This window comes from Ammospiza caudacuta, chromosome 4, assembly GCF_027887145.1.
Source record: "Ammospiza caudacuta isolate bAmmCau1 chromosome 4, bAmmCau1.pri, whole genome shotgun sequence".
NCBI lineage: Eukaryota > Metazoa > Chordata > Aves > Passeriformes > Passerellidae > Ammospiza > Ammospiza caudacuta.
This window is the reverse complement of record NC_080596.1, coordinates 5,297,674-5,325,090: the sequence shown is the minus strand read 5'-3', so window position 1 is coordinate 5,325,090 and position 27,417 is coordinate 5,297,674. Positions and strand designations below refer to the sequence as shown.

At 37.5% G+C, this 27,417-nt stretch overlaps 1 protein-coding gene across 6 annotated transcripts in view; it reads left to right on the top strand.

Moving 5' to 3' along the window:
* Positions 1 to 27,417, top strand: part of RAPGEF2 (Rap guanine nucleotide exchange factor 2) — a 185,048-nt gene that overhangs the window by 55,549 nt on the left and 102,082 nt on the right. For all 6 annotated transcript variants that reach the window (XM_058803151.1, XM_058803153.1, XM_058803154.1 and 3 more), the window contains exons 2-4: positions 1,472 to 1,542; positions 5,079 to 5,135; positions 19,350 to 19,433. In XM_058803151.1, the coding sequence (XP_058659134.1) occupies positions 1,472 to 1,542; positions 5,079 to 5,135; positions 19,350 to 19,433 (212 nt within the window). The remainder of the gene's footprint in view (positions 1 to 1,471; positions 1,543 to 5,078; positions 5,136 to 19,349; positions 19,434 to 27,417) is intronic.

Sequence of the window (27,417 nt, the reverse complement as noted above, 5' to 3'; positions counted from 1 at the left end):
GTGTTTTCTCTTCAGAGCCCTGTATGTGCAGAGCCCCTCCATCCCAATTACTTTTGTCTTTGATGTGCCCTCTGCTGTTTGCAGGACCAAAGCCTCTAGAGGCCTAGAAGGGCCGAAACTGGAGTGAAATTGCAGCACTTTAACTTGTGTGTTTGTTCTGCGTTTTCAAATGGAACATTTGCCTTTTCTGTGTGAGAAAAAGACATTCTTTTTGTAACAGAATGAGAGACATCTATCTAGCCTTAGCCACTGAGTGTAACTCCTGGTATCTTTTCTGATCTGTGCCATGGTTTTAACAAGTACAGCATGTTTCTACGCTTAATGTATTTCAAGGGATTTTCTTTTTCTTTCTTAAGTTCAGGTTCACTCTGCGACATCAATTCTTTGTCTTCGCCCAAAGAACATTCTTTCATTGTGTCTGAAAAAGTATTTCTGTATTTTTAGGCAGTTTTAAATTCACAGATATTTCACAGTGATCAAATCTTGCATAAATTTCTAGCTTTGATATATTCCATTCCTTGAAAAACATCTTCTCACAGTAAGTTACGAGAGTTGTGTTGGTGTTAGTTTATTCTCAAGTTAGTGGTTGAGGACTGTTGCTCGGATTTTTAATGAATTATGGATCATACTTTGTCTCTCAACTAGCAAGTCTTAAAATAAGAAAAAGCGTGATGAAACAGCATGAAATCCATGAGCCAAAGATAAATCACTCTAAATAGATGTTGTTGGCTTCACTGAAACTTTCTCTTAAACGCTGTAGTTATTTTAAGTATAACTTGAGCAAAGCCTCTGGCCTGGCATTAGTGTTTCCACAGTTGCATTTTAGGGTGTTTTAGTCTTGGATGTTGTTTTCATGTCTTTATTAATGTTTTGTCAGCTGGATATTGGCGGTCCACAATGGTTGAATATAAAACTTCACCATATTATAATTAAGATCATATTTGGTTTTTCTTATTATGTCAATTTTCTGTTCATGACAGCATTTTTTCTCTCTTTAGATTGTAGATTATCTTCTGTTTCAAGAGGATACAGTTTTATAAATATCTCTGTATAATGGAGTATTTTGTTAGACTCTGTTGTACTTTTTTTCTTTTCCCCTGAACATGAAAAAAACTGATTTCTTATGACCTTGCTTTACAAAGTAAGTGAAAATTTTGGGGATGTTGGCTTTGGAAAGAAGGACTGTGATGGTTGCAAAATAGTTCACTGTGGTTCTGAACTAGGCCTGTTTCCTAGACATAGAGTAATGGCAGCAAAAGCAGAAAGATTTCTGTATTTGATGTGGACATACTATCATTCTTCCTCATTTGAGGTTCCAGATTATAATCAAAGGTGTTCTTGCAGTTTGCCTTTAATCTCCTGAAGTGTCCCTACTACCCCTATTAAAGGAGCTTTAGATGCTTTAGAAACCATTTTTTAATAACTTGTATCAAACTGAGAATACTAAAAATGTTTTCCTTATTTTTTCTAGGACTTGGAGATTGTGTATTCATATTTACATGGAATGGAAGCATTGTCTAATCTGAGAGAGCATCAGCTAAGGTATGATGTTGTATCATTAAAAACCATATATGTTAATGCACTAACAAGGCAAAGGAGCAGTAATTTTGATAACCATATACTACTCTTGTATATTGTACCTCAAACTGCCTATGACTGCTTTCTTTTCTTCCCGTCTTTATTTTTCTGCTGATTCCTCCTTGTATGTCTGCACAGTGTATCTATTTGTTCCATCCTATTTCTGTCTATTATGGATGCATTTGTTTTCTTTTCAAACTTTTGGACTAGAAATAAATGCTTTACATACAGCATACAAGCCCATATATTGATGAAATAATTTATGTAATATAGTAGTCATGAGAGCAGGGTCTGTTTGTCACCTTCTGTTTCAGTTTGTGCTTGCTTTTGTGTGGAAATTTTAGACTCATTGTGTACAACACATGCAAACAATACTTAGTAAAGATATTTGATAAGTGTCATCCACACTTTTAATTAAAATGCTTCATGAAGCAAATTAATTCAAGTCAAAACTTTCCTGAGAGCTTCCTATTTTTTTTGTAAAGACTTTTGTTTGTTTGATTTTTAGATAATTGTTGCACTTGTCCTCCCACAAGTATCTTACAGCAGAGGTTTCTAAGGGTATTTGGGAATCAGTGTGAGGCTGGCAGCTAGAGAAGGAGGCCAGCACATCTCCTGTATGCCCTGTGGGTAGAGAGGGTGAATTACTGCTGTTTTATATTCTCAGCTTTGCCAACATTTGCCACATCTGAAGATGCTGAAGCAACTTTGAGTTGATTAATGCTAGTTGAGGTTCTATTTTTTTTTTTCTGGCCACTTGCTTTGTCATTCAGTGGGAGTCCACATTCCCAAGCCAATATTCTGTAATTCAGAGAAAATAAAAGGCGGGGTTTTCTTTCTTCCAAAGCGCTCAAGACACATTTTTTGCAATGTGAATGTTAACTTCAAAGAAGTCTCTGTAATTACTTTTGCTTTGGAAGGAGGTCATGGTTACATTCAGTTGAAGTGTTTTGTGTTATGCTGTTGTATGCAATACTTTGAGCACGTGAAGTTTTGCATGGCTGGGGTTAAACTGATGTTAACTTGTTTACAGAGATCAAAGTGTGCACATATGGTTGTGTGGTATGTTGATGTGTGCTTCTTGGCTTCCTGTGCAGCGTGAGGTTCTTGCTGAGGAATGTGTGGAACTCGTTCTCCCAGCATAGCGAATTCCTCAAAGAGAGCTTCTGTTTACAGTACCATACATGGAAAAGGCCGGGCTCCCGGCAGATGTTGGACTGACTGAAAGCTTTTATAGTATCCTTTAGGATACAGCTCTTCTTGTGGCAGTGGAATGCCACAAAAACCTCTGAGATTCATTAAAACTGAATGTATTCAATGTAGCCCCTAGTAGTGAATAACTTACCATATGGCTTGCTGGTGATCTCATCTGTAATTTATTACATTTATTGAGGAAGCAGATAAAGATCACGTTTGAGTGATTGAGCAAAAACTGGACACCAGTATTGATCAGAACTTATTCAATTTTTCAAAGAGGAAGCAATCTAGTTTGTACAGCTTGGTCACTGTAATTTCTAACTGTGCCACTGTAACACAAAAATTGAAACGCTTGGCTACCTTCTGTAAGAGGCATTTTCTCCCCTATTGCTGTCCTAATAAAGGGACCAAAATGCTGCAAAACTCAGTGCCAGTGGTGAACTTGCGTGACTTTATCAAGAATGTGCTTCCTTCTATCCCAATTCAGAGGGGAACAAAACTTGCTTGTTGAAGTGATTCTGTTTCCTGTGACTCCTGCTCTTATGTGGCACATTGCCCAGGCATCATCGTTCCAGACCAGTAGGGCACAGACCATCCTTGAGCAGTATTTAAATTTTTAAATCTCACTCCTAGCAATGACTTCTCTTCTGGTTTCCTCTCACCAGTGACTTCATGTCTGTGCTCCCCTTCCCTCTCAAAACAGCATCAGAGAGGGAGGATGAAAACCCAGGAGGTAGAAGCAGACAGTAGCTTTTCAGTGTCTGTAAAAGATTTTGACAAGACCCAATTTTATGATGGAGAGGAGTGTCTGAAAAAATATGGTTTTGTGATTCAAAGTTTTTTGCTGTGCCAGAATGGAAAATGATTGAAATTGATATGCAATACATAATGCTTAATTTCATACAACGGTGACATTTTTTTTCAGTGAGAAAAGTTCTGAAAGATGGTCCAAAGCATAGATCTAAACTACCAGGGTGTGGGAAAGGCTGTGGTAGTAAAACTTGATTCTTAATTTTTATATCTATCTCTCTGCAAACAGAATTAAGATCTCAATTTTCTGTTAATGATTTATGAATAGTCATGATACCACAATAAGCCTGCCACTTCTGAACAGAAGGGGCGTTATTTTTTTAGTGGGCTCAAGTAATAAGTAAAATCCTGTGAGAGATGAATGCTAAGGTGACTTTTGTAGCAGTCTGTTGACTGCTGAAATGAATGATCTAGGAAATGGCAATTGATTGTTATGTCAAACCCAGACCAACTCTTACAGGTCTCAAATCAACTTTTTGCAGTCTTTTTGCCTGAGTAGCAATTCTTGACTGCTTTTGCCTGCTTATGATATTATTGCTGGCAGTTGGTCATTGATACACCGAGATTCTGATGATGGATTATGTGAGGAAAGAGAATTTATTTCCAGAATTTAAATATAGTTCCTTATTTGAATGTTCTCATGAGCCTCTTAGGTAAATCTCTGTCTGGCTGTCAAATAGCCTTGGGGTTTGCAGTCTGCTTCAGAGCTATGGAAAGGCCAGGGAGGCAGTGGGATTTGTTTTGCCCCCATCCCCCCCAGTTATTCACAGGGCTGTTTCCTTGAGGCAGTAGACAGAAATGGCATTGTGATTTTTCTACATCAAGTTAACATTGCATTTCCTAGTATGTGGTAAGTTCTATTCTAGTTGCTCTCTATTATGCCACATTTGTCAGGCAGACAGTGAATACGAAAGCACTTTAATCCTCCCCTCTAGACAGAGGATTTTCCTGCAGGAAATTCTCTCCACTTTGAGCCCTCTGGGATTTTAGCATTAAAATCTCATGGTAATTTTCAAGTTGCTGAATTTTAGCAAAATGAGAAGCATTGATTTACCAGGCAACACAGTTTCTTGTTTTACCTATTGGGCCTGACTTGAAAAAGAGAGCAGTTTTTATATTGTATCTCTGATTAGTGTTGTAGTACATTTCCAGCCATTTCTAAAATTCAGAACTCTTTTTATGAAGCTACTTGCTTTTATCACATCACTATGGAAAATTAGATCAATATAATTTTTCCTTATTTTTATAAATTTTTTTAATGGGAACAGCTACATCTAGTGTCCTAAATAAATACTGATCTTGGATGAATAAATAACTTAAATGCTTAGATTTTACAATTTGTTCTCTTGAATAATGAATCAGCTTGGATTTGAATTGGTGGTTGGTTTCAGTAAGTGCTGGAGTTACCTGTGGAAATGCTGAGTAACTTTAGAAAGTGAAGTCTTTGTGACACTGATAGGAATCATAACTAAAATTTATTTCTTCTCTTTCAGACTGATGTGTGAAACTGTTAGATATGAAAGGCATGAAGCAAATGAAGTTCTGTACTAGTAAGTATTTCTGCTTCCTCTTATATGGTTGAAAGAATTAATGTATATTAAAGTGAGTTGAGGACTGTTCAATGCCAAAATTCCTTGCCTAGCGTGCACAGTCTGTAAATGTAAATGGTCCATTTTCATCACCAAACACCACACAAATTTGCTGCTGCCAGGGAGAGAGCCAACAGTGGCTCTTGCTTGGTGATGCATGTTGTATTAAATTTATATAAAATTAATATATGGATGTGGGATTGTCATTTAGTCTTACTTCAGTTTTGTGAAAGTAGTAGTGATCAGCTTTTCGTGCCAGTGGTGCCAAATTGACAAATCTAACATGGTTTATAATTAGCAGGGATGTGCTCTAATGTCAACTCAGATTTACAGTAGAGAGCTGAGAATTGTAATTGCTTCATTTATGGAACCAATTCATTGAAACAAAATGTTTCTCAGATTCTTACTTCCTGCCCCTAACCCAGACCCTAAATGCATATTTTTTCCAAGTTGTCTGGCATTATTTGAACATTTAAGCATACAAAGAATGCACTTCTACGCTTTCTTTTGTACTTGTGGAATTTTTCCTATATGGAGCATCAGGAGGAAGATGAGATTGAGTAAACTCAAATGCTGGACCTTGACCATTCAGCAAAGTTAAATTAAGGTCTAATGAAATCCAGTAATGTTATGTATGGGAAATACATAAGGTCAAAATCTATAGGTGGATAGATAAAATCTATAGGTGGATAGATAATTTTAATTAGACCAATACAATCTTTATTTATTTTACACTAATTTACAAGGGACCATTGTGCTGGTGATTTGTCCTTCTCTAGGCAGTTGGTTCATGTTTCCTTTGTAATAGAGTTTTTGTTTAGACCCAGTATTTTGGTCATTCTAAGCACTGACTTAAATTTGAACTATATGCTGAAAAAAGTCATGCTGCTAGCTTACCATATACTCAATGCGGGCAAAAATTACAGGAAATATGTGCCTGAGAAAATACAATTCACAAACAGGAGATTGTGAAATCTGGGTTAACTGGAAGTGCATTTTGCAGTTCTTCTGCATTGATTTCCTTTGTCACTCCTTTCATGTGACTTCATCTTCACTTTAGTTGTTTGCCTGTCATTCCTATTTAGTTGCTTCTTGACATTTTTCCCCATGATTTATTCAAAAGATTTAATGGGCAGTTTGGCAGTTTCTGGATATAGATGCTAATGCAAAATGTGCTTGCTCTAGCATTTCACATCTCTGATGTAATGTTTAATGGGCTAAACCTGAAAGTTAACAATTACTATTTTTTATTTAAAAAAAAAAAATTCCATATTTTAAAACTAAGAATATATGTTCTGTTACTCTGAGCTGTAGCTTTACATTTTTTTAATGAATATTTTGAGATCTGCTTAGTAAGAAAATCCCGTGAAACCTGCAGTCTAATTTCAGTGTTCTATTTTTAGGATAATGAACTTGGAGGGATCCTTATTTTTGTTTCAGAAATTCAGCCTATGTGTTGAAGATGTACTCTTCTAAAAAACATTATTTCAATTTTGCTATGTACAGGTTTGGAAAAATTCTTTGAGTATTACAGGAGAGAGAAGCAAAGTGATAGCCAGGCTGGGATTGATCCACTCAGTTATGAGCTGTGGGAAATCAGCTTGGAACATGCAACCTGGTTACTTTTTAATGAACTTACCAGAGTTATCACTTGATGCTCTTATTTTCATCATGAAGGCTAAGGTATTAAAAGACCATCAGATTTTAACATTTTAGATTGTTTTTTAACTTACAGCTTCTTCCCTCTGCCTCCTGATGGTATATTTGCATTGAAATCTGAAATTGGGTGCTATATCTATTAAAGTAGCTGCAACTGCTGGAGCTGTTAATTGACCTGTGTGTTTGACCTCCCTGAGGCAAAACTTTATGTCTCAGGGCAGAAAAGCTAAATCTTTATCCCTAAATGCTAATGGGCAGACTAATGCAGTTGCTCTGTTTATTTGATCAAAAAATTTTCATTGTGAAAACTGTGTGTCTGTCTGCTTTGCCAGTGGTATCTATAAAAAAGTAATTTCTGTTGTGCATATGCATGCAATGCTGAAAATAATTATGTGCATTATTATTATGTGCAGTTATTTTATCCTACATTAAAAAACCCAAAAATAAGTTGTTAATTTTAATAGTAGCTCTATAGATTTTTTTTCCTATGACCAAAGGGATAAAAAGGAGCACGTTGCTTAAAATTGGCTCATCTCATCTGCATTTACTTTCCTATCAACGGGTGTACATGGTAGTGACAAATTCCCAAACCCTACGGCCATCTCACTGCTTAAACGGAAACTGGGTTATTAGAAGTGGCAGTTCAGCTTGAGTTATTCTTCATTTGCCAGTCATTTTACTCCTTTCATTTGATGGGATGTTAATGACAAAAGGGTTTAAAACCTGCAAAGCAGAACTTCAGAACTGAGGCTTTCTTGACTTGCATATTTGTTTTGGGTTTTTTTTTTAACTTGCTCCTTTTCTTCAAATCTACTTAGAGATCTTATTAAAAATATATTTATTTTGGTCACTTAATATATGTTTTATCAGTAGTCCAAAGAAAGAAATGTTCTATTTTCATATCATGAAATGTATTTACATGCGTGATAGTAATTATTGATATCTCCAACAGTGAGCTTCCAATTAGCATTTTCTTTAGAAAGTTCTAGCAGACTTGTAGAGGGTGTTTATACCTCTTTACAGTTGAACAAAATTTTTCAGATCAAAATTGAATTTTGTGCTATGATGGCATAGGATTCTTTGGCAATAAGTGCTTTGGATGTAAGCAAATGAGTATGTGTCTAATGAAACAACCACCTCTTTTTCCTCCTCATTAGTCATGTGAGGGCTGTGTGTGTTTTTCAGCCATGCTGTTTGATATTTCTGTGTGTATGCATCACTGGTGTTCGGTTTACTCTTTCTGTAAGGAAGTCTTGTATATTTTAAGTTTCCCTTATTTTCTTTACTAGGAATATTGGATTGAAACAAAATATGTTATGATTTGCTGACCTGCAGTCTAAAGTCATTCAGTAATAAAGCCTGATGTTTCTGAATTGCCAGCCTGTACCACAACACAGTTTGTGATTACATTGCCTGCAGTTTGAGCAATTTAAGCTGGCACTAACTTAGTTACTGCTTGTATTGTTTTTAAAAATTTGAAGGAAACCCCAGTCCAGGTTATTATGAAGTGTATTTTTCTTTAGAGATCCTTCAAATGAAGTCCTGATAGGATATATGCTCCTACCTCCCACATGTCCCCGCTGAGAAGATTTCATTTTTGATTAAAGTTCTTAAGAGCAGACTACTTAGTAGGCTGCTGGTTGTGATGGTAGTGGTTCTTAAAAAAGGACAACTGTTTTAAAAAGAGTAGTTATCTCTTGAACATCTTGAACTGAATTTTAGTGTGATGTCTGGCTGGAAAAAGCTCTTGTCTAATGTCAAAATATTTGTGTGCTTTTACGTAATTCAGATTGCAACCTTTAATGAAATTCAGCTTGGAGAAAGACAAGTAGAAGTTGTATATATATAAACTGGAGATTGGAGGGAAAAATGTTGTGTGCAAAATGCAGTTATTACTACAGAGAATGTTCACAGCTGAAATGAGAAATAGCTGATTAGTTTCTAAGTTATTGACTGTGGTAGGCAGGTGTGAGACAAAAAACTTCAGTTACGTTGTGTCTTGATTTTTTCCTCATTCCCAATTTGTCATGCAGTCTGGAGTGAAAAACATCTACTTGTATTAAGACTGTAGTACTTGTATGGTGGTGGAATGGGGAGGAAAAAGGGGATGAGAAGTGGAGAAAGCTGTAAAAAAGAGATGTAATTTCAGCTGATTATTTTTGAAATTTCCATGATTAGAACTAAATTCTCAAGCCTGTTAGCAGTAATATCGCCATCCAGCCTTAGCCAAGTTTAATGAATTATATGTCCATGGCAAATCACAAGACCCAAACACACTGGTGTTGGGCTAGTCATGCAGCCTTCTCTAGGACTGGCTTGGCCCAGCCATCAAATCCTGAAACAAAGGAAGTCTGGAAAGGGAATAAAGGAGCACATCTTCTTGGTAGCTACTCAAACATTGATTGTTTTCTTAGAGAAAAATCTTAGTGTGTTTCATGAGGTACAGCAGAATGTCTCAAAAATGCTGCAGGGCAGTAGTTCTGTGCAAGGACAGGTGAGAAATAGATCTGTGAGTAGTCTTTGTAAGAGTGGCAATCCAAGAGTCACGCTTTTGTGTCCTACAATAAAAGTGACATTTATTGAATTCATGGTTCTTTCATGGTAACATATTGCCCTGAAGACCCTCAGGAGGACAGAAGCATGTAAACCAACAAAAATTTATGCCAAAGTTGCTGTACATTTCTGCATTGCCTGACTTGAAAGTGTGACAAAAATGAGCTGAAACTATCTTCTTTAGCTGCACACACACACACACACACAGAATATTCTGAGTCTCACAAGGATTGCCATATCTATCTTTTAGTGAATGCCCCATACAGGGATCAAAACCACAACCCTGGAATCATCAGCACTCTGCTCTGGCCAACTGAACTAATCTCAGGGTCTCGTCATTTTTAAACAGAACAGCACTGCTGAGACCACCTTACTGAAATTGTGTTAAGAGGGAGTGCTTTTATAGATGCAGTGTATGTGGTCTGTAGCTGTATATGTTTGTAACTTACAGATAACTTAAGAAAACTTAAGTCCTAAAAGAGTACGAAAAGGAATTGCTAGGGGATCTCCTGAGTAAAAAGTGATAAGAATAACTTGCCTCAAGTTGTGCTGGGGATGTTTAGATTGGATATCAGAAAAGATTTCTTTACAGAAGTGATTGTCAAGCAGTGACACAGTCTGCCCAGGGAAGTGGTTGAGTTAAGATCCCTGGGGGTGTTTAAAACACAGAGATGTGGTGCTTGGGGACATGGTTTTAATGGTGAACATGGCAGTGGTGTGTTAATGGTTGGGCTTCATGACTGTAAAGGTCTTTTCCAGCCTAAATGATTGTATGATCTCTGGGTCAGTATCAGAATTTTCAGGTACATCTCTGCAGGCAATAGATGTATTCATTTGTGCTTCTTCCATATCCGCAGGTTTCTGTGGAAGTTCTGCAGCAGTACATTTAGTAATGCAAAGAAGTTCTGCAGCAGGGCTGGACTCTTCTGTGTTGTCCTGAAAATATTCCTAAAGGTGTATTGTGCCTTCTGATAGTTGGGCAGTTGCCAAAATATCATTGGAATGCTGCCAGTTCTGCACTGCAGTAAATCAGGAACCTGATTCGTATGTTGTGTTATGGATACATTTTTTGTGGGGAATTTTTTAGGCAATATCTATCATTAAAATAAACACATTCAAGGACTTGGCAGTTGTCTCTGTATAAACAGACACTGAATCAAGGCTTCTTAATAGTGTCAGTGATCAATGTTACAGTCTGTTGGCTTTGCACAGCCAGTTCCAAATTTGTGTTATTGTTTGACCTGATTTTGAGATTTCCTTGAATGATGACTGAAGTAATGGTTTTGCACCTTCTTTACTGTAAATGCTTCACTGAAAGCTCTCATATTTTTGTTGTAATTCTGAGAACTTTGAGGCACTCAAAGCTTTGGTTTTGGAGACGCATAAGAAAGTTTAAGATGTAAGAACAGATCTGTCTGTCTTGCCTTAAGAGTGTTTTGGGTGCAAGATCATTTTATTTTGCTGCTTCTGTAATAGTTTTCTGGTGATGTAGGAGACTGCAATTTTTGTTCTGCATTTTTCTTCTGATACTAAGGACTAATTCACTGTACAAGTTTAATAGCTAGACTTCTATGACAATAGGTCAATTAGCTTGTGTGCATATATTTGTATAATGTATTTATTAATTGCCTGTTTAATCCACTCTCTTAGACTAACAGGCATTATCGACACTCTGTAATAATCACTAATTTGACCAAAATTCTTGTGTTATTTAATTGATTTTATTTCAGAAGTGAAAAAAATTATAAATAACTTAAATACTGTTAAGAAAAATATTCTTCTGATTATTTTTTTTCATGAATACTGAGGAATTGTTTACTATGGTTAATTTTTCTGCATTTCCCATTGTTGCTACCGGGAGTCAAGACACAAGTTTTCATCACAAGTGTCCATCTGTAATATATAATCATGGACATAAGTTGAAATATGCACACTGTTTAGTGAAAATCAGAAGTTCAAAATTCCGAGTTATCAGTTTTGTTACTGAATATATTTTAACTCTGTCTTAAATTTATTCTTATTTCTAATCTTCACTCTAAATATAACTTCAATGTGTTCATATAAGAAGAAAAATATTTGAAAATTGTGTGTGGGTAATGCGTCAAGTACCAATCTCCTTTACTTTTGTGTTTGGGAGATACCTCTTATTGTGATCAAGAGCATCTGAAATGCTCTGGCAGATGTCAGGTAACTGCTTAACTGGCTTAATAAGGAGGATTAGAGGCAGTGCTGACAAAGTTAGTAAGCAGTTTTCTGGTTACTCTGTGTTTGAACACTACAGTGCTAGTGGGCAGGGTCTTCAGGCAATGAGAGAATTGTTCAACTTGGACATGTTTGACATCTCAAGGCTAATGTCTAATTCTGGCAGTGACTATTCAGTTAAAACAATAAACTACCTATAGCTGTCAGCACAGAGAGGATAACCAAAATGAGCAAAGAGAAACAGACAGATTAATCTGCTGGAACAAGATCCTATGGAGCATGAGCTTGCAGAGCAATGTTCTTTGGGATTTCTTCTTGTGTAGTGCTTAAATGTCTTAAAGAGCTCCCAGTTCTGACATGTCAAATTTCCATTGTTTCTGCTTCTCTCACTTGGAGACCTGGGAACATGAGCAATGTCTTTGGAATTACTCTGCTTACTTTCTGGAGTTTATTCCACTTTGGACAACACTGAGTATGATTACATGAAAATGTAATAGGTGCACCTTGGTTTGTAAGTTATCAAAACAATTACAAGTGTTATAGATTGTAGGATGATGGTATTATATGTAGTTAATGTAAATCTTGAATGAATCCTTTAGTGGCTGGAATTTTAAAGACTTACTCTTTCCACAAATTAAACTAGCTTTTTCACTACCAAGAAATTGTTCTTGTTGAATTCATGACCTTTTTATGGCATAGTTTGAAAATAGCTCTGAATGCAAGGCAATTCTGGATGTTGAGGATGACTAAATTTAGGGGTCCTGCCACCATCTGGAGTTGCTGTAAGTCCAGTGTTGGAGAGGCAATGACACCTCTGTTGCTTAGGTCTCAGGATAGACCCGAGTGCAAAAGGAATATAAATAGTAATTATATGGAGGTAATTTCCATGCTTGTTTCCACTGAGACCTGCATGCTACTTAGCTTTTTGCATGTGCTGTTTTAAAGGAGTTGGCTGAGAAGCCAATGACCAGAAGGTGGGCAGTAGAGGAAAGACTTTTGTTTAGCATGTGCTTTCAAGTCCAAGTACTGAATTTTGCACTGAAGATGTCTTATTTGACAGAATTAAAGCATGTTTGACAGCAGTCATCACAAAGACCTGCAAATTCTTGCCACTGTACATACTTATGATGTTCATTATCTCAGTTGAACCTGAGTGAGTAAGCTTGTGCTTAATATGATTGGTTATTCCAGAGGTTTTAGTAGTGCTGTGTCTCATTTTGATGGAGAATAAGAATTAAATGGACTGCTCTTTTAAAAATTTAGCTATTTCTAAAGAAGTCTTAAAGAAAAGTGATATATCAGGACCTGTTAGGATAGAGGAAGACACTACAGATGGTATAGATATTTGAGATTTATTCAGCTTTTCAACAGGTTGATTTAAATCTTTATTGTAGCTTAATATTTTGGAGGGTTTTTCAGCACCTTAAGTAATCAGGAAATCTGAAAGCTAAAATTGGAACACCTGTGCTGCAGTAGACAGATGCATTACAGAATTGATGTGTGTGTTGGACATGTTTTCTTGTGAAGAATTTCTTTGATATGCCGTTAATATATAATTCAGATATATAGTTACAAATGTGTAGTTGCAAGCATGCAAGTGCTGCTGATTGCTTTATATAGAAATAAAATATTTGTAATTAGAAAATAAAGCTTTAGTTTTAAGTAGTGTATATGTAACTACTTGCTGGTCTGGGAATAAGAAGCTGCTCCTTCTCAGGGCATAAATAGATCATACCATGAAGTGCTGGAGACTGTGAGAAAGACTGCAAACTTCTTGGATTTTGTCAGTCTGAAGATTTATAAGCACTTCTTGATTTTTGAACTTTGAGTGCCTCTGAGGTCTCAGAGAAAACAGTCATATGCTAGAAAATGTGAAAGCCTCAGTCTGAAAATGCTGTCTAAACTCATCAGGGCTGACAACCCAGTGATGTCATAGGCCATTGCATAATGACACAATTGAAGTTTGCAGACAGAACAGTTAGTGTCAGCTATGAACTTTCTTTGAATAGTTCTGTCCTCAGTTTTTTGTGTGATTTTCAAAGCAGAAAGGTGTCCTGTCTGGCTGCAGCTTGTAGTTGTGTTAAAGGGCTACATCAAGGGAGCTGGGCAGGGACACACAATGGGAAGGCATGGCAATCCAATTTATGACTTTCCATTTCTAGCTCCTGAATTCCTGTAAGTCAAGTTCTCTGGCATTCTGGGAAATTATATATAGATTCCCCAGGAAATCCTCTGCTCTTGACAGTGTTTTAATACAAAAGTTAAGATTTCAAGGAAATTTATTCAAATTTTGTTCAACTAAAGTTCAGGTTATAATAAAACCTGCACATTGGTGGCTATTTTGGTATTGGCTTTCAGTTTTGCTCCACTGTAAGGTTACTGCTAAAACTGAATATTCTGAAAATTTATCAGTAGGTAACTCTATCATAGTAGTTAACAAAAGAAGAACATTAAATCTTGGTACTCGAGCCTTTTGTTGTTGTTTCTGCAGAACACAAATCTTATTTTCAGGACAGAATGAGTGTGTATTGATTTTGTTGTTCTTACTGCCCCTAGTGAGTGACTTTGGGGTTGACTTCATTCTGATTCTCTGCAGGATAAATTGCTTGTGTCATCTAACTTTCTTGGCAATAAATCTTGTTTTCTGTAACTAGGGAAAGTGGATATCTTTGCTGCTTTTGGTAGGCCGTATAACTTTTAACAGTCCTACATTTCATCCAGATAAAAACCCAGGACAGGAGCCGAGCTGAAGAAAGTTCCCAAAACAAACAACAACTTTCCCTCAGTCTTAGGTACTTGAAGCAACGTATTCTTTCACTTAAGGCTAACATGTAGGGTAAAGTCTTGCTTGAAAAGGTCTTTGTATGCCTGCTTGGAAATGTACATGTGTCAGTAGTTCCTGATTTAAATTGTTCCTACTCCCACTCTGCATATGGCCCTGCAAGAGTGGAGGGAGGGAGCAGAGAGGAATTCAAAACTAGAAAGGAAGTGCTGTTTGCTGGGTTAGGTGAGCTTTGCTTTCAGCCAGATGTGAACCATGGAATCATTAAGGTTGGAAAAGACCTCTAAGATCATTGAGCTTTGCTTTCAGCCAGATGTGAACCATGGAATCATTAAGGTTGGAAAAGACCTCTAAGATCATTGAGTCCAACCATTAGCCCAGCACTGCGAGGTCTGCCACTAAACCCTCTCCCTAAGCAGATCTGCACATTAAAATACTTCCAGGGATGGTGACTCAAGCATTTTCCTGGGCAGCCTGTTCCAGTGTTTGGCCACACTTTCAATATCCAATCTAAACCTCCCCTGGGGCAGCTTGAGGCTAACTCTTGTCCTATTGTTTGTTGCCTGGGAGAAGAGCTGACCACAGCCTCCCTTCAGGCACTTGTAGAGAGTGATAAGGCCTCCCCTGAGCCCCTTTTTGTCCAGGCTAAACACTCCCAGCTCTCTCAGCTGTTCCTCACAGGACTTTGCTCCAGACCCTTCAGCAGCTCCATTGCTTTGTGGAGCTTTCAGTGCACTCCCAGTCTCCTCATGTGTGACAGCTGCTGCTTCAGTGGTCGTGGTGATGCTGGCCAGCAGTGGCATCCTTACTAAACCAGTAATAGGAAAGATCTTACCTCAGCAGATGTCTTTCCTTTTTACATCAGCTTGACTGACAGGTGCTGTGGACCTTCCCATTCACTCTTGAAAAACCCCTTGTCTCTTGAAGGATGCCTTTGTGGAAAGGTCATCAGCATCAATCCTGCTTCAGCTAATTCCTGATGAAGTGCTTATGTGGACTTAATGCCCTCCTGCAAACCCAGTCAGAGAAGTGTCCTGTCTGCAATAAAGCCTTTTAAGAACAATTTACCGTTGTTTCTTTGGCAGAAGAAATATCTTTAGGACAAATAAAGTTTCTCGGTTCTTCTGTGGGCTGCTGGGGTAGGCACTATTCTAGCAGTGAAAGAAAACTTTACCATTAGGCTTATTGTCTAGAATTCAGTTTTAATGTTTAAAATCAAATGTAAAATGTGAATGCAAAGAAAAGCTTTCAAATATGAGTCTTCTCTGTTGGGTAAAATGGGTATTTGCATGAGTCCTCAGGTGGCCTGGAGAAGTACTTTTGCAGTTCAGCATCTGCTTCTTCTATAGTTTATTCTGTCTTTCATGACAGGCACAAAAGTCCTGAAGAATGCAAATGCATTGTTGATGAACAAATGTCAAGCATAGTACAGAAAACATGGAAGCTTGATTGAAAGCCACATGATGTTTGAATAGAATTGTGGAAAGCTCAGAATCCTTAAAATGAAAGAATTGCACGTGTTTCTTGTGACAGTATTGTCTAGCAAAAGCTGGCTGCCAAATGGCTTTGTTGAGGCTTAATTCTAATCAACTGGGAGTGTAACAAGTGTTAAAAGTGCAGGAGTTAAATATATTTTCATATGAAAGGAATAGATCAGTGTTTCATTTGCCTTTTTTCTTTTTTTTTTCTTCTGAGAGAAGCCTGTGGGTTCTGGAGAAAGAAATGTGTTTGCTATACATTTGGGATTTTTTCAGATGTTTAGCTCAAGACTATATTAAGACACTACTAGTTGTAAAAAAATGATGAGTATTAATACCCTACCTATGTTCTTTGCTCTTGAAGACTTGGAAATATTTATGATGTTTTGGCTGACAGTAAAAATTTTAGAAGAATACAAAGTGTATTTCAGGGAAGATACCTTGAATGCAGACACATTCTCTAGTAATATTCCACTACTGTGACACAGCTATACTGAAGTTTTTTTTTTTTTTTTATTTAGATAAATAAAGTGTTGAGTTCAGTAGATCTGCATGATTCAAATAGCTTAGAGCTTAGAAATTCTCAAATGTAACTGTAAAAATAAAACCAGTTAAGTACACATAAAGCAAAGGGAAAACAAATTCTATTACATGGTATTCCTCAAGTTTGATTTACTTTTTTAATCAGTTCATTTAGCTGTCAAATGAGCAGATGCTTAATTTGATTATTTACAAAGTGGTTAAAATATGATGTTCATGACAGATAAGTGAGAAGTACCAACAACTTTTGAAGAGCCAACTTGCAGAGAAAGAGAATAAACCTGTGAATTGGCAAAAAGAAGAGATGGACGATTAACTGAGTGAAGAGTCATGCTATGTGTGATTAAATAAGAAGAAATCAAAACATTGCAGTTGAATGCATAATCATTCTAGGTGTTTGTTAAATGATTCCAAGTTAGAGTCAAAAGTAGTCTTAAGCATTTGCATATTGAATATACTGACTGTATATATTATATATACTGACTGGTGATTGTGAAAGCCAGTAGCTGCTTTTCTCTTTGAAGTTAAAAGATGTCCAATGAGAAAAGACAACTGGAGCTCCTTACAAATAGGTGGTCTGAGAGAGGATTTCAAAAAGTTAATCAGGTCTTCAAACGAAGAAAATAAGAGCTTGAATGTTAGTAGATTTGCAAAAGTTAAAATACTTTCTATTGGCTTAATTTTTTTCTGCTTCAATTATTTTATCATTGGAAATGCCTTTCTTGAAGCATGGGAAGATCTAGATTACTTGTGCTTTAGAATGATAAAATCTGTGACCCCATGTTCTGTTCTATCAGACTACACTTTAATACTTGGTCAAACTGCCAGATTTTAGGAAAAGGAAAGGAATAAACCACCCCCAAGACCACAAAACTTATTATGTGATAATATAATGTGCTGTAATCCACATGGAAAAATTATTATTCACATTCTAGTAGAGTTACTTCCCAGGTATTTGGGAAATAACTTTGTCTGTATCCATTGCTGAAAATTTCTATTTCAAAAACTTTCAACTGTGGTAATTAGTCCAGATTATTTGTATGTAGAATGACAGGTATTAAAGAACATAATAAAAACCCTAACAGACTTCCAGTTCAGCAGCAGTGCTGTTGTGTGACTGTCAGCATAGGATTTGTGGGGAAAGAAGGAAAGTCTGAAGATGCTTTACTCAGGTGCATGTTAATGTTTTTAGGAATGATATTTTTGTTGAAAGTGCTGTTTTTCTTGTGCTTAACCTGGTTCTCTGCACTTATGCACAGTGTTGATTTTTCTAGACGAAAAAGTTTGAGGGTGATACAGACCCATGTGAGAAGCAAATGAGGCACATTTCAGAATAGGCAGCTTAGAACACTTCAGATATGTGAATCAAAATGCTGTTGTTTTAGCAGTGGGACTGTGTTATTGCTTTTTTCTCTATGGTCTATCAGTATAAAGAAGTATTCCTAAAATCTTGATTTTGAAGATGCTGTAACTTCTGGTGTGTGTGGCTGACCAGCATCACTTCACTGGTCAGGACATTGGCTGCTAGAAAAGAAATACAATCTCCATCTTGTTCAGTTCCTCTGTTCTTTGCCATAGATTGTGTTCCCATAATTTCCTCTGCTAATTTTCTATGTTCCTCTCCTTTCTCTCTCATTCTTGTATTATACAGTGGAAAATGAAAATAGAACATGTTTTTAGATTGGATGGCTTGCTCTCAGCTCTTTTAGACTAGCACATTTGTTTTGAGGACCTCTGTATGTACTTCTTAAATTGCAGTTCTTCAAATGAAAAATACACTGCTAACATGTACATTGCCTACTAAGATTTAAGATTAGATGTTAATACTATGCTGTCATCATTGTTAAAAGATGTGGGCTGTTCTTACTTGAAGTAGACCTAGTTGTTGCTAAAGACTCGAGACATATAATTTAAAAAATGAAGGTGCTACAAATTCATTAAGTAATCTGCATCTCTTAGTGTCACTAGGGATGTGGTTTTCCATAAGAAAGCTCATGCAGTTCATAACAGTGAACTCCATTAGTCGTGAATTCAATTAGTCAGTTTCTCTGGAGGAAGCAGGAGTGGTAGAAGCTGAAGTACAGCGGAGAGATTCTCAGCACTGACTGTCAGCATGGAATGAGACTTCTACTGCAGCTATTTCTGGTAGCCTTGGTCTATTTTATTTTCCTGTCCAAACATTATTTGAACTCATTTATCCAAAAAGAGTCTAATATGAAAAGGATTTTGTATTACTCAAGGAGCAACATCTGAATCTACAGTAGAATGAACGGTGCCTGGATGACAAAGTCTTCCTCATCCAGCTCCTCTAAGGTTGAAGAGAGGGGAAGAGAAACTTTTTGCCCCTTCTGTTGGGAATTTATTCTGGTGCCAGGAAGAGATGTGAAAGGGGCAGTGCTCAGCAGCAGCAGATAATGGTGACTGGCAAATCTGATGTAGGTTTGCCATCTGCAAATGTCTCTTACCTTGTAGAAAGGCATGCTGATGCCGAGAGGAAAATTTCTGTCTTGAAGAAAGGCTTGAGAAAAAGATGACTAGTATTGAGAAAAGATGCCTTTATTTATAGAGGGAAAGATGCTACAGCTCTCTTCAGCAAGAATTGAGGACCTGTCATTCTTCTTCAATGCATTTGATAGAATACAATACAGCATATTTACTGTAGCTTGGCTTCCTTTAATCACTTACAGTTATATTTAATTTGAATTGGGCTGTTACCAAATGAATAGATAGATGCTTTTAATAAAGTCAGGTAAATTAAACTGAGCATTCTAATAATGTATATGTTTGCATGGAATAGTTTCATGGAATTATTTTTTAAATAATTGAATTGTGTCTTCCTTCCATAGTTTGGAGTGTTTTGCCTCTTTGATGTACTTTGTAGTGCAAATTTGGTGCTGCTGTGAGTAATTTAAATCAAGTGTTTTAAACTATGTTATCTTTTTTTTTTTTATTTTATTCCAGCCCTGATGATATTGGTACCTGTTGGTATATCCTGCTGTCTGGTTCAGTCTTCATTAAAGAATCCATGTTTCTTCCAAGGAGCAGGTATGTCAGCTATGAATGTACTGCATTCTGTATTTTAAACATAAATCATGAGATGCAGAGAAATTTTAGAATTAAAGGCAGCGTTTTATATTTAATGAATCACAGAAGAACAAATCTAAACACACATCTCCTGCCTTTAGTAGCTGTGGTAACTGTTTCATGCCCATAGCTAGAATTGAAAGTCCATCTTTGCGGACAGTGTATAACTGTCCAAAGTGTCATGCAGATGTTTTTGATTTAAAAGAAAAAAACCTGAAAACCTGACAAATGGGGTGAAGTGCTGAGTAGTCTCTTCCTGTGAGTAATCATTCTTCAAATTATAGAATTTGGATGTAGATGTTTTCCTTTACTTACTGTGCACAAGTCTTTGGTGTATGTTTTAGTATATTCTTAGATCATGTTACTGCAGGTTTTGCTGCTTCTGTATGTTATATATACCATGCAAATGGATTTTAAATTAAGAGCAGTTTCTTAGATGGAAAAAAAAATTGGGTGTGAGGTGCTCAACATTTATATTGCTCCAGTAAAAAAAAAATTACTTCTTTTGAGCTATGATAAAAAATGCAAGTGATTGCAAGGATTTTAGACTGAAGTGACTAAGTTTGATCATTTTAATGGAAGCAGAGCAAAATTATTTTAAAATATGCTGGTTATATGCATATTCATTCAGACTACCATTAAAGGCTGCTTTGAAGTGTATGGCATGTAATAAAATTTGTGAAAGGCAGAATGAAAGAATGATCCATCTCTGTATAGTATCATGATAGGGAAAGAACTGGAATTTTTTAAACAGTTTTAAAAGGTAGGAAGCCACTTCATGGCTAGTGTTGATTGGCATATTAGACATTAGATCTTCAAATCTGCCTTCCAGTGGGAAGTGCAGGTCTTGGGACTTCCATTTGATGATGGGGGCATGTTCTTGGTGAAACCAAGTGTCTTGTGTCTGTCAGGCACTGCTGATAAAAAGGTTTATTATATGTGCCATCGAATAATTAATGCTGAAGGTGCAAAACTGATTATTGGAAAAAGTAGCACAACAAGGGATTATAGGAGCCCTACTTCTGGCAGAGTGGAAATTGTCCCATATGTTATCCATAAGCAGGCGGTGCCAGGACAAAAGCTGACAGAAAGTGCTACTTTAAGATACCAGGAGAAGAGATATTATATATCTGAATTAATGTAGGGTGGCTGTGTATAGTCCATGGCAATGTCTTCTGTTTCTCTGAAATACAGCAATACTTGTGCCTCACTCACTTGGGTACCTTGAAGAGAGGTCAGATTTAGTAAGATAAACAATGAGCTTGAGACTCTTCCTGGTAGAATGAACAGAAAATTACAGATCCTGTGGCAGTAAGCAGAGCATTAAGTGCTGTTCATGTGGAGAAATGTGTAAAATGACATCTGGGACAGTGTCTGATACCTTAGTGAAATGCAGGCATGGAATTTGTGATACAAATAGGTTTTACAGTTGTAGGTGAAGCCAAGTAGATGTCAAAGCTAGTGTGTTGGGAAGCAAAGGCAACAGAGACAATTTGTTAATTGAAAAAGATAATTTAAAACCATGAGAGCAAAATTAAGAAACTTTAATTATATGAGATAGAAAGTCTTTCAGGAGAGCAAAACCAGAGCCTTTCTAGTGAGGGGCTTTGTGCTTAGAAGCTGTAGTCATTGAATTGTTAGTGAGTGCCTTAAAATTTAGGATAAGGTCAATCAGGTTTTTTTCTTTCTAAATGAGTAAGTTGCAATTGGGCTTTGAGCTCATCCATGAATAAAAATCTTGGCAAAAGTGAGAGGGCACCCAGGTGAAAATTCTGATCTGGAATATTGGTGGCTAATAAATGATTTATTGATTGATTGACTTATTTAGTGAGAAAATGGCCTAAGAAGAAAATTAAATTTTCCAGTTTTACTTATGCTGCCAGTAAACTGCTGGGAGAGAAATAGCAAACCCCTCAATTATACAAGCCAGGCAGAAGAGAATGAGTGGCAGAAATACCAAAGTAAGAATTTAGAGTGGCAGAAATACCAAAGTAAGAATTTAGGGTGCTCAGAAAAAAGGGAGTGAGACGTAATGAAAAGGCTGTTGTCCAGAAAGAACTGATAAGGTGATATTCTGGAATCTAAGCAGTAGTGTCAAAAGTGGACAGAAGATGGTTACTGGATAAGTGTTTGCTGAAACTATTTGCATATACCGGGAGTAAAAACTTCAAGGGCCTTTTTCAGTTTTGCATAATTTGTGCATCTTGATGTCCTATTACTGCTGAAATGAGCTGGCTATGGTTTAGCAAAAGGAGCCCATCCTCATGCATCACTGAGATCAAGTGATAGGGAGAGACCTAAACATTGCAAAGTAATTGATTTTGTTTGTCATTTGAGTAAACTAAATTTGCAGTAGTAAATTAATATTTACACTATTTTAATGTGGGCTTTTTTCAGGTTAATCCTTTTTATCTTTGCCCATCTAAAAAGCCACTAGGATATTATTTTGCAACATGTGTAGCTTGTGATTAAGAGAGCCAAGAAGTCTGTGTAGGAGCAATCAGATATGTAGAAAGCAAGAAGTATGCTCCTTTCTCCAAATACAATTGACTTAGAAAATTCTCATTTCCCGAACTTTTTTTTCCCAGAGCCAAATGTAATTCACCCCTAAGCATCTCACCATCCAAACCTCCTCATTTTTCTCCCCCACTTTAAAGCTATTCTCTCTTTTTTTGCCAACCTGCCCCATGCACCTGCAGTAAATCCCTTTGGATGGTTCTCTGGGCTGCTGGTCCTTGCTCAGGCTGAGGGCTTCCCCATGCCTGTCCTCCTGACCTCCTCAAGCTCACCTTCACTGAACGATGGCTGGGCAGTAGCTGACCAAATTTAAAATAAAACAAATGTTGTCATCCCACTAATTCCACCCCAACCCCCGAATTTCAAGAGCATTTGCTATTTTTTTGGATTTCACTCCTTTAAAATGAATGTATTTACATGCCAGAGCAAAAAGTCATATCTCAGAACAACTTAGACAGACCTACTGGGCAAATCTGCTTACAATTCTGCAGGTTTGTTCTCAGTCCTGTGCAGAATTTGACCTTACTCTTAAAACTTCATGGCAGTTGCCATGTGAGTTAGCAAAGAACAGGACAGAGGGCTCTCACTAGATTTGAGCTGACACTTGCAAGTACCTTAGTGCATTTGACTGCCTATGCTCAGCATATTATTTGCACTTGGGTCCTCTATTAGCTGATCTGCTTGCATTAGTTTTGGATACAGCATCCTCAGACTGGTTGGTGAGTAACACTGGAAATGCTCTTTTGTTGTATATGTCATGTCAGGTAAACTTACTGAATTTCTTTCTTCCAAATCCTTGTGTCCTTGGTTTTCATTTCTAGTGTTAAGGTACCATTTAAAATTTCTTCATCAGAGTCACTAGGTTTGGCAGATAGTTAATATATAGCTGGAGAATAAGAATGTTTTTAAAATTACCCTCTTCCCCCACCACAAGATGACTAAAAGCATAAGAAATGACCACCCCCCTGCTTTTACACTGCTGTGGTTTAGGAGCAGCACACCCTAATTTAGTGTCCCCCACCTAGTGAGAGTCTCCCAAAGCAGACACCTCTCACTCCCCTCTCTGCTGGGAGACACAAAGGCAGAGATCATGAGTTGGGATAAGAACAATTTACTGGGAGCAGCAATGAGATAAAATAGACAGTAACAGCAGCAATACTACTAAAACCCATGTAAATAAAAAATAGCACAGCAGTCCAAAATGAACCAGCTTTGTAGGATATGAGATATGGGAAAATAGCTACCTCTTGAAACAGTTCAAAATGAGTGTCAAAGCTGCCAATTTTTGCCAAAGTTTTATAATTACTGGATGGCTTGTAAAATTGTAACTACCTACCAGACAAGTCTTTAATTCCAAATTTTAAAATAATAAGTTGTTCAAGATGAGATATTGGAATACATGAAGTCCTAAATTGCGTGTTTAGCTTTAGAAACTTTAACATCTAAACTGTGTCTGGATTTTTTTTTTGAAAATAGCATGAGTTTAATTTTATTTCCCTTTTGTAATACAGTTTAGCTTGTATTTGTTCAAATTCCAAGCCATCAGCTAGCAAATAGTGTTCATAAGATAAGGCAGGATTTTATTGCCTTTAATTTATTATTTTGGGATAATATACAGTCCATGATTTTAAAGAATTGTGCTCTGAACAATTAAAACTGCCATTTATTTGGTGACATGAGGTAAAGCTTTATCTTGTTCTCCTGTTTAATTTCTGTGAATTACAACAGTTAAATTTGACAGTTTAATATGAGGAAGACCATCCCTCTTCCTTTCTACCTCTTTCCCCCCATTTTTCCCATTAATATCTACAAACTTCTTCATTCACTTTAACATATCAGGCATATATTATGTTAAACTAAACATTCCTTAATTCTTCCCTCCCACCATGACCATCAAACTAGCACAAATGAACACTCAGTGCCCTCGTCATTTACCCTGGGCATCTGTACCCTGAAGCAGTTCACATGGTAGAATGAGGTTTATGTATGAACTCCAGAAAATAAAGGAGCAGAAAATGCAATTCCCTGAGGGCTGTCCTGGCTCTCCTGTGTTTTCACATGGCCACTGACAGCAACTGTGTGACAGTCCCTCTGAATGTCTTTTGGAATGGCCTCCAGCTTGCCTTGGCCTGCTGCATGCTCTCACCACGTCTGGTCATTTGCTTGGAGTTCCTGCGTGGTTTTTCTACCAGAACTTTGCTTCTAGTGCAGACTGCACTGGGTTCTTTTGTGTTCCTTAAATGGGAGCTCCAGCACCAGAAGGTCTCTTGGATCTCCCACAGCTCACCTCGTGCCTGCTCTTGGCCTCCAGAGGATGCAGCCATCTCTTAGCAGAATACAAAATACAGAATTGCTGGGCAGTTTATCTCAGACTGCTGGCTCTGGTACTTGGGGATTTTTGCTTTTCTCCTGGATGCTTCCCAGCCTGTCTGGTAGTGTGTGCTGTGCTGCTCGGGCATCCCGCTGTGCTGATTGCACCCACAAACCAGGCTTTGGTTTGCACTGCTTGCTCATCTGCTGCTTCCTTCCTGCAGCCTCCTTTCCTTCCCTGCTGCTGCCTCCAACCAGTCCTTCCCTCGCTGCCTCATATGGCAATGGAGAGCTGCTTTCCCTTTGGCAGCTTCACAGATTTTACATACAGGAGCAATTATTTAAGCTTTTTCCTCTAATTAAAAGATTTAAGTTTTGGAAGTGAAAGAACATCTATTTTTCATTATTTTCAAAATTAAAAGGGATGTATGTGTTTAAATATTGATGGTTTAGCCCTCTGGTCTTTCCCATAGTAAAACAACTTAAAAAATGGAATGGAATATGTAATCATAATAGAGAGTCATTGAACGAATTAAGGACTTCTTTTGAATGGGTGTAAAGCAATAGAAAAACTCAGTTTATGCAGAATGTTTTGTCCTCATCCAAGTGCATCCTCATTAACTTATGAAAGTAATCTTTCAGGATAAAATTTGTTAGGGATTTTGGCAGACTTTTTTATTTTGACAGGTAATGAATGTGAGTGTAATGGTGCTGGAGCAGAGCCCTTGGCTATCTACGTGCATTTATAGAGCTTTATGTATCTGAAACACACTTCCTAATTTTTGTGGTGTCTGAATCAGGCCGTTTTGTGTGATTTACGTGTATCTAACTGGTGGTGTATTTATATTCTGAATATGGAATTGCCTTTGATTTTTTGAGTCAGTAAAATTATGCTGATAGCTTTAATCACAATGATAAAATCCTTCTCTCACTATGAATCATATATTTGCAACTTAGAGTTTATTAATATTGGCTATTACTGGCTGACACCTATGAGATAACAAAATGAAACTGGGATTTTAACTAGGAGTGATCAGTTATACACAAATATTTAAACCATGATAAAATCCCCTAAAAAGATATTTATTTTTTTTTCCCCTGAGCAGGAAACAGAATTTTAGAACAATGAACTTGTGGGAGGCTCAGTTGTACTTTTGGGAACTGCTGGTTTAGTTGTTTAAGCTGCAGAGGGAGTTGATCAAGAGCTGTGTGGAGCTAATTTAGCTTTCTCCAGGTTCTGAGTTGCTTATGGCTAAAGATTTGCAGCATTGTGATGGAAACATCGAGACCATACACTGGACATTCCCAGAGACAAATAACTTCTCAGGTTATAGTTTCAGAGAACATCTGTAAAGTCTGTTTAAGAAGTTACTTGGAAGTGCATGCTTTGGGTTTAGTTTGCCCTTGAAACTCTCTATCTTGAGTAGAAAACTTCACTGTTTTTGCTGCTGCTGGATTTTCCTGTGACCTGTTTGTTGTGTTGGTGTCTGTATCAAGCTGGTGGTGTTCTGGAGCCGTGCTCATGATTGTCTCTGAGGGCTGGTGGGAAGGCAGAGAGTGTGGTATTGTTGTGGGCTAACCCCCCTGCTGCCTTGTCCTCTGTCTGGTTTGAATGCCTTGGTTCAGCATTTCAGTCCCATCAATTGAAACTGAGGCATGCAGGAGTGTGATGTTAGGGTTTAATCTAGGAAAGATTGAGCTCATGAGCTGAAGGAGGAAGCTGGAAGTAGTAGTGATGTCAGTCCATTTATGACTGTGTGGCTATCATGAATTACTCACAATGAATTTTAAATAGACATTGAGAAATAAACACTAATTGCTTTGTACTGTCGGCATTTACCCAAAAGACTGCATTTGTCCTTTTGGATGGAGATGTTTACTGTTACCTGCAAGCAGAAAATTGGGTGTATCACAGCACAGTGTGACCGATTACTTATTGAGACTCCAACTCCTAGAGAAAATAAAATCTTGCTTACAAGAGGTAGCATTTTACTGGGAGTGCCTGATCTGGCCGTCTACCTTGAATTTGCTCATCTGTTGGTATGATGGTCAGTGCTGCCAGCGAAATCCAGCACTTGCTCGTGTGGGTCACTGCAGGCTTCCCTGTGAGGTTCTGGAGGAGCTGGAGCTGCCGTGGGGCTGTGGCTGAGCCCTGCTCCCTGAGGGCTGGCAGGGCATGTGGGGAGGGTTTCAAGTGAGTCTGACTTCATCACTTCAGACACAGTCAGCTCTGGCTGAGCTGAATTAGCTGAGCCATAAATTGATGGGCATTGTGATGTCGCCTGCTATTTCAGCAAAATTTGTGATTCAGAGCACAGGCTACATGTCACCCAGAAATGTCCCTAGAGTTTGGAAAAATGGTGTACAGGTTTCTTAAATTATGAATACTTAAAATTATTTTTACAGCTAATTTATCCTTTATCCCATCCATCTTCTGTTCTGCTGAGTAATTGAAGAGTTTATTGAGGTCTGAAACTGATCATGACAGTATCTGAGGTGTTGGGAAATAGAAGAGGAGACAGTTCCTAAATTATGAGATTGGCTGGTGTCTGGTGTGGTTCCTGTCATATTTCAGTGCTACTGGAATTTTGTTTTTGTGGAGCTGATAAAATGTTAAGGGACTTAATCTATTACACTGGCATCTTTTGAAAACAAAAATAGAAATTCAGCGTTGTGTGTCTGATGCTACCAGGCTTTCTGCCAAGTTTGTAATGACAAGATAACAATGAAGTCAAAAGTGTCAAATGGCCTGGATATGTTTTCAGTGAGCCTGAGTTGTTTTGATTCCTCTTCAGGAGAGGGAGGCTTTCAGGGATGGAAATGCCCATGCTAGGAGAAAAGCAAACTTCTGGAGCTCTCACAAATGCAAATCTTATACCAGTTTCTAGCTGTATAAACTTAGAGCTGCAGACTTCTCTCTCTCTCTTTCTATACAAAAGACCTGACATTGGGTTTGAGAAGGTCTGGATCACCTGCTGGTGCTCAGGGGCATTTGTGGAATGTTCACAATAATTTCTTATGCTTTCCATAGGGGAGACACCATTAATTGGTGGTGCAGAGCTTGCAGATTTGAGAGATCCTTGGGTTAGGTGTTTCATAGTGTCATGCATGGTGATTG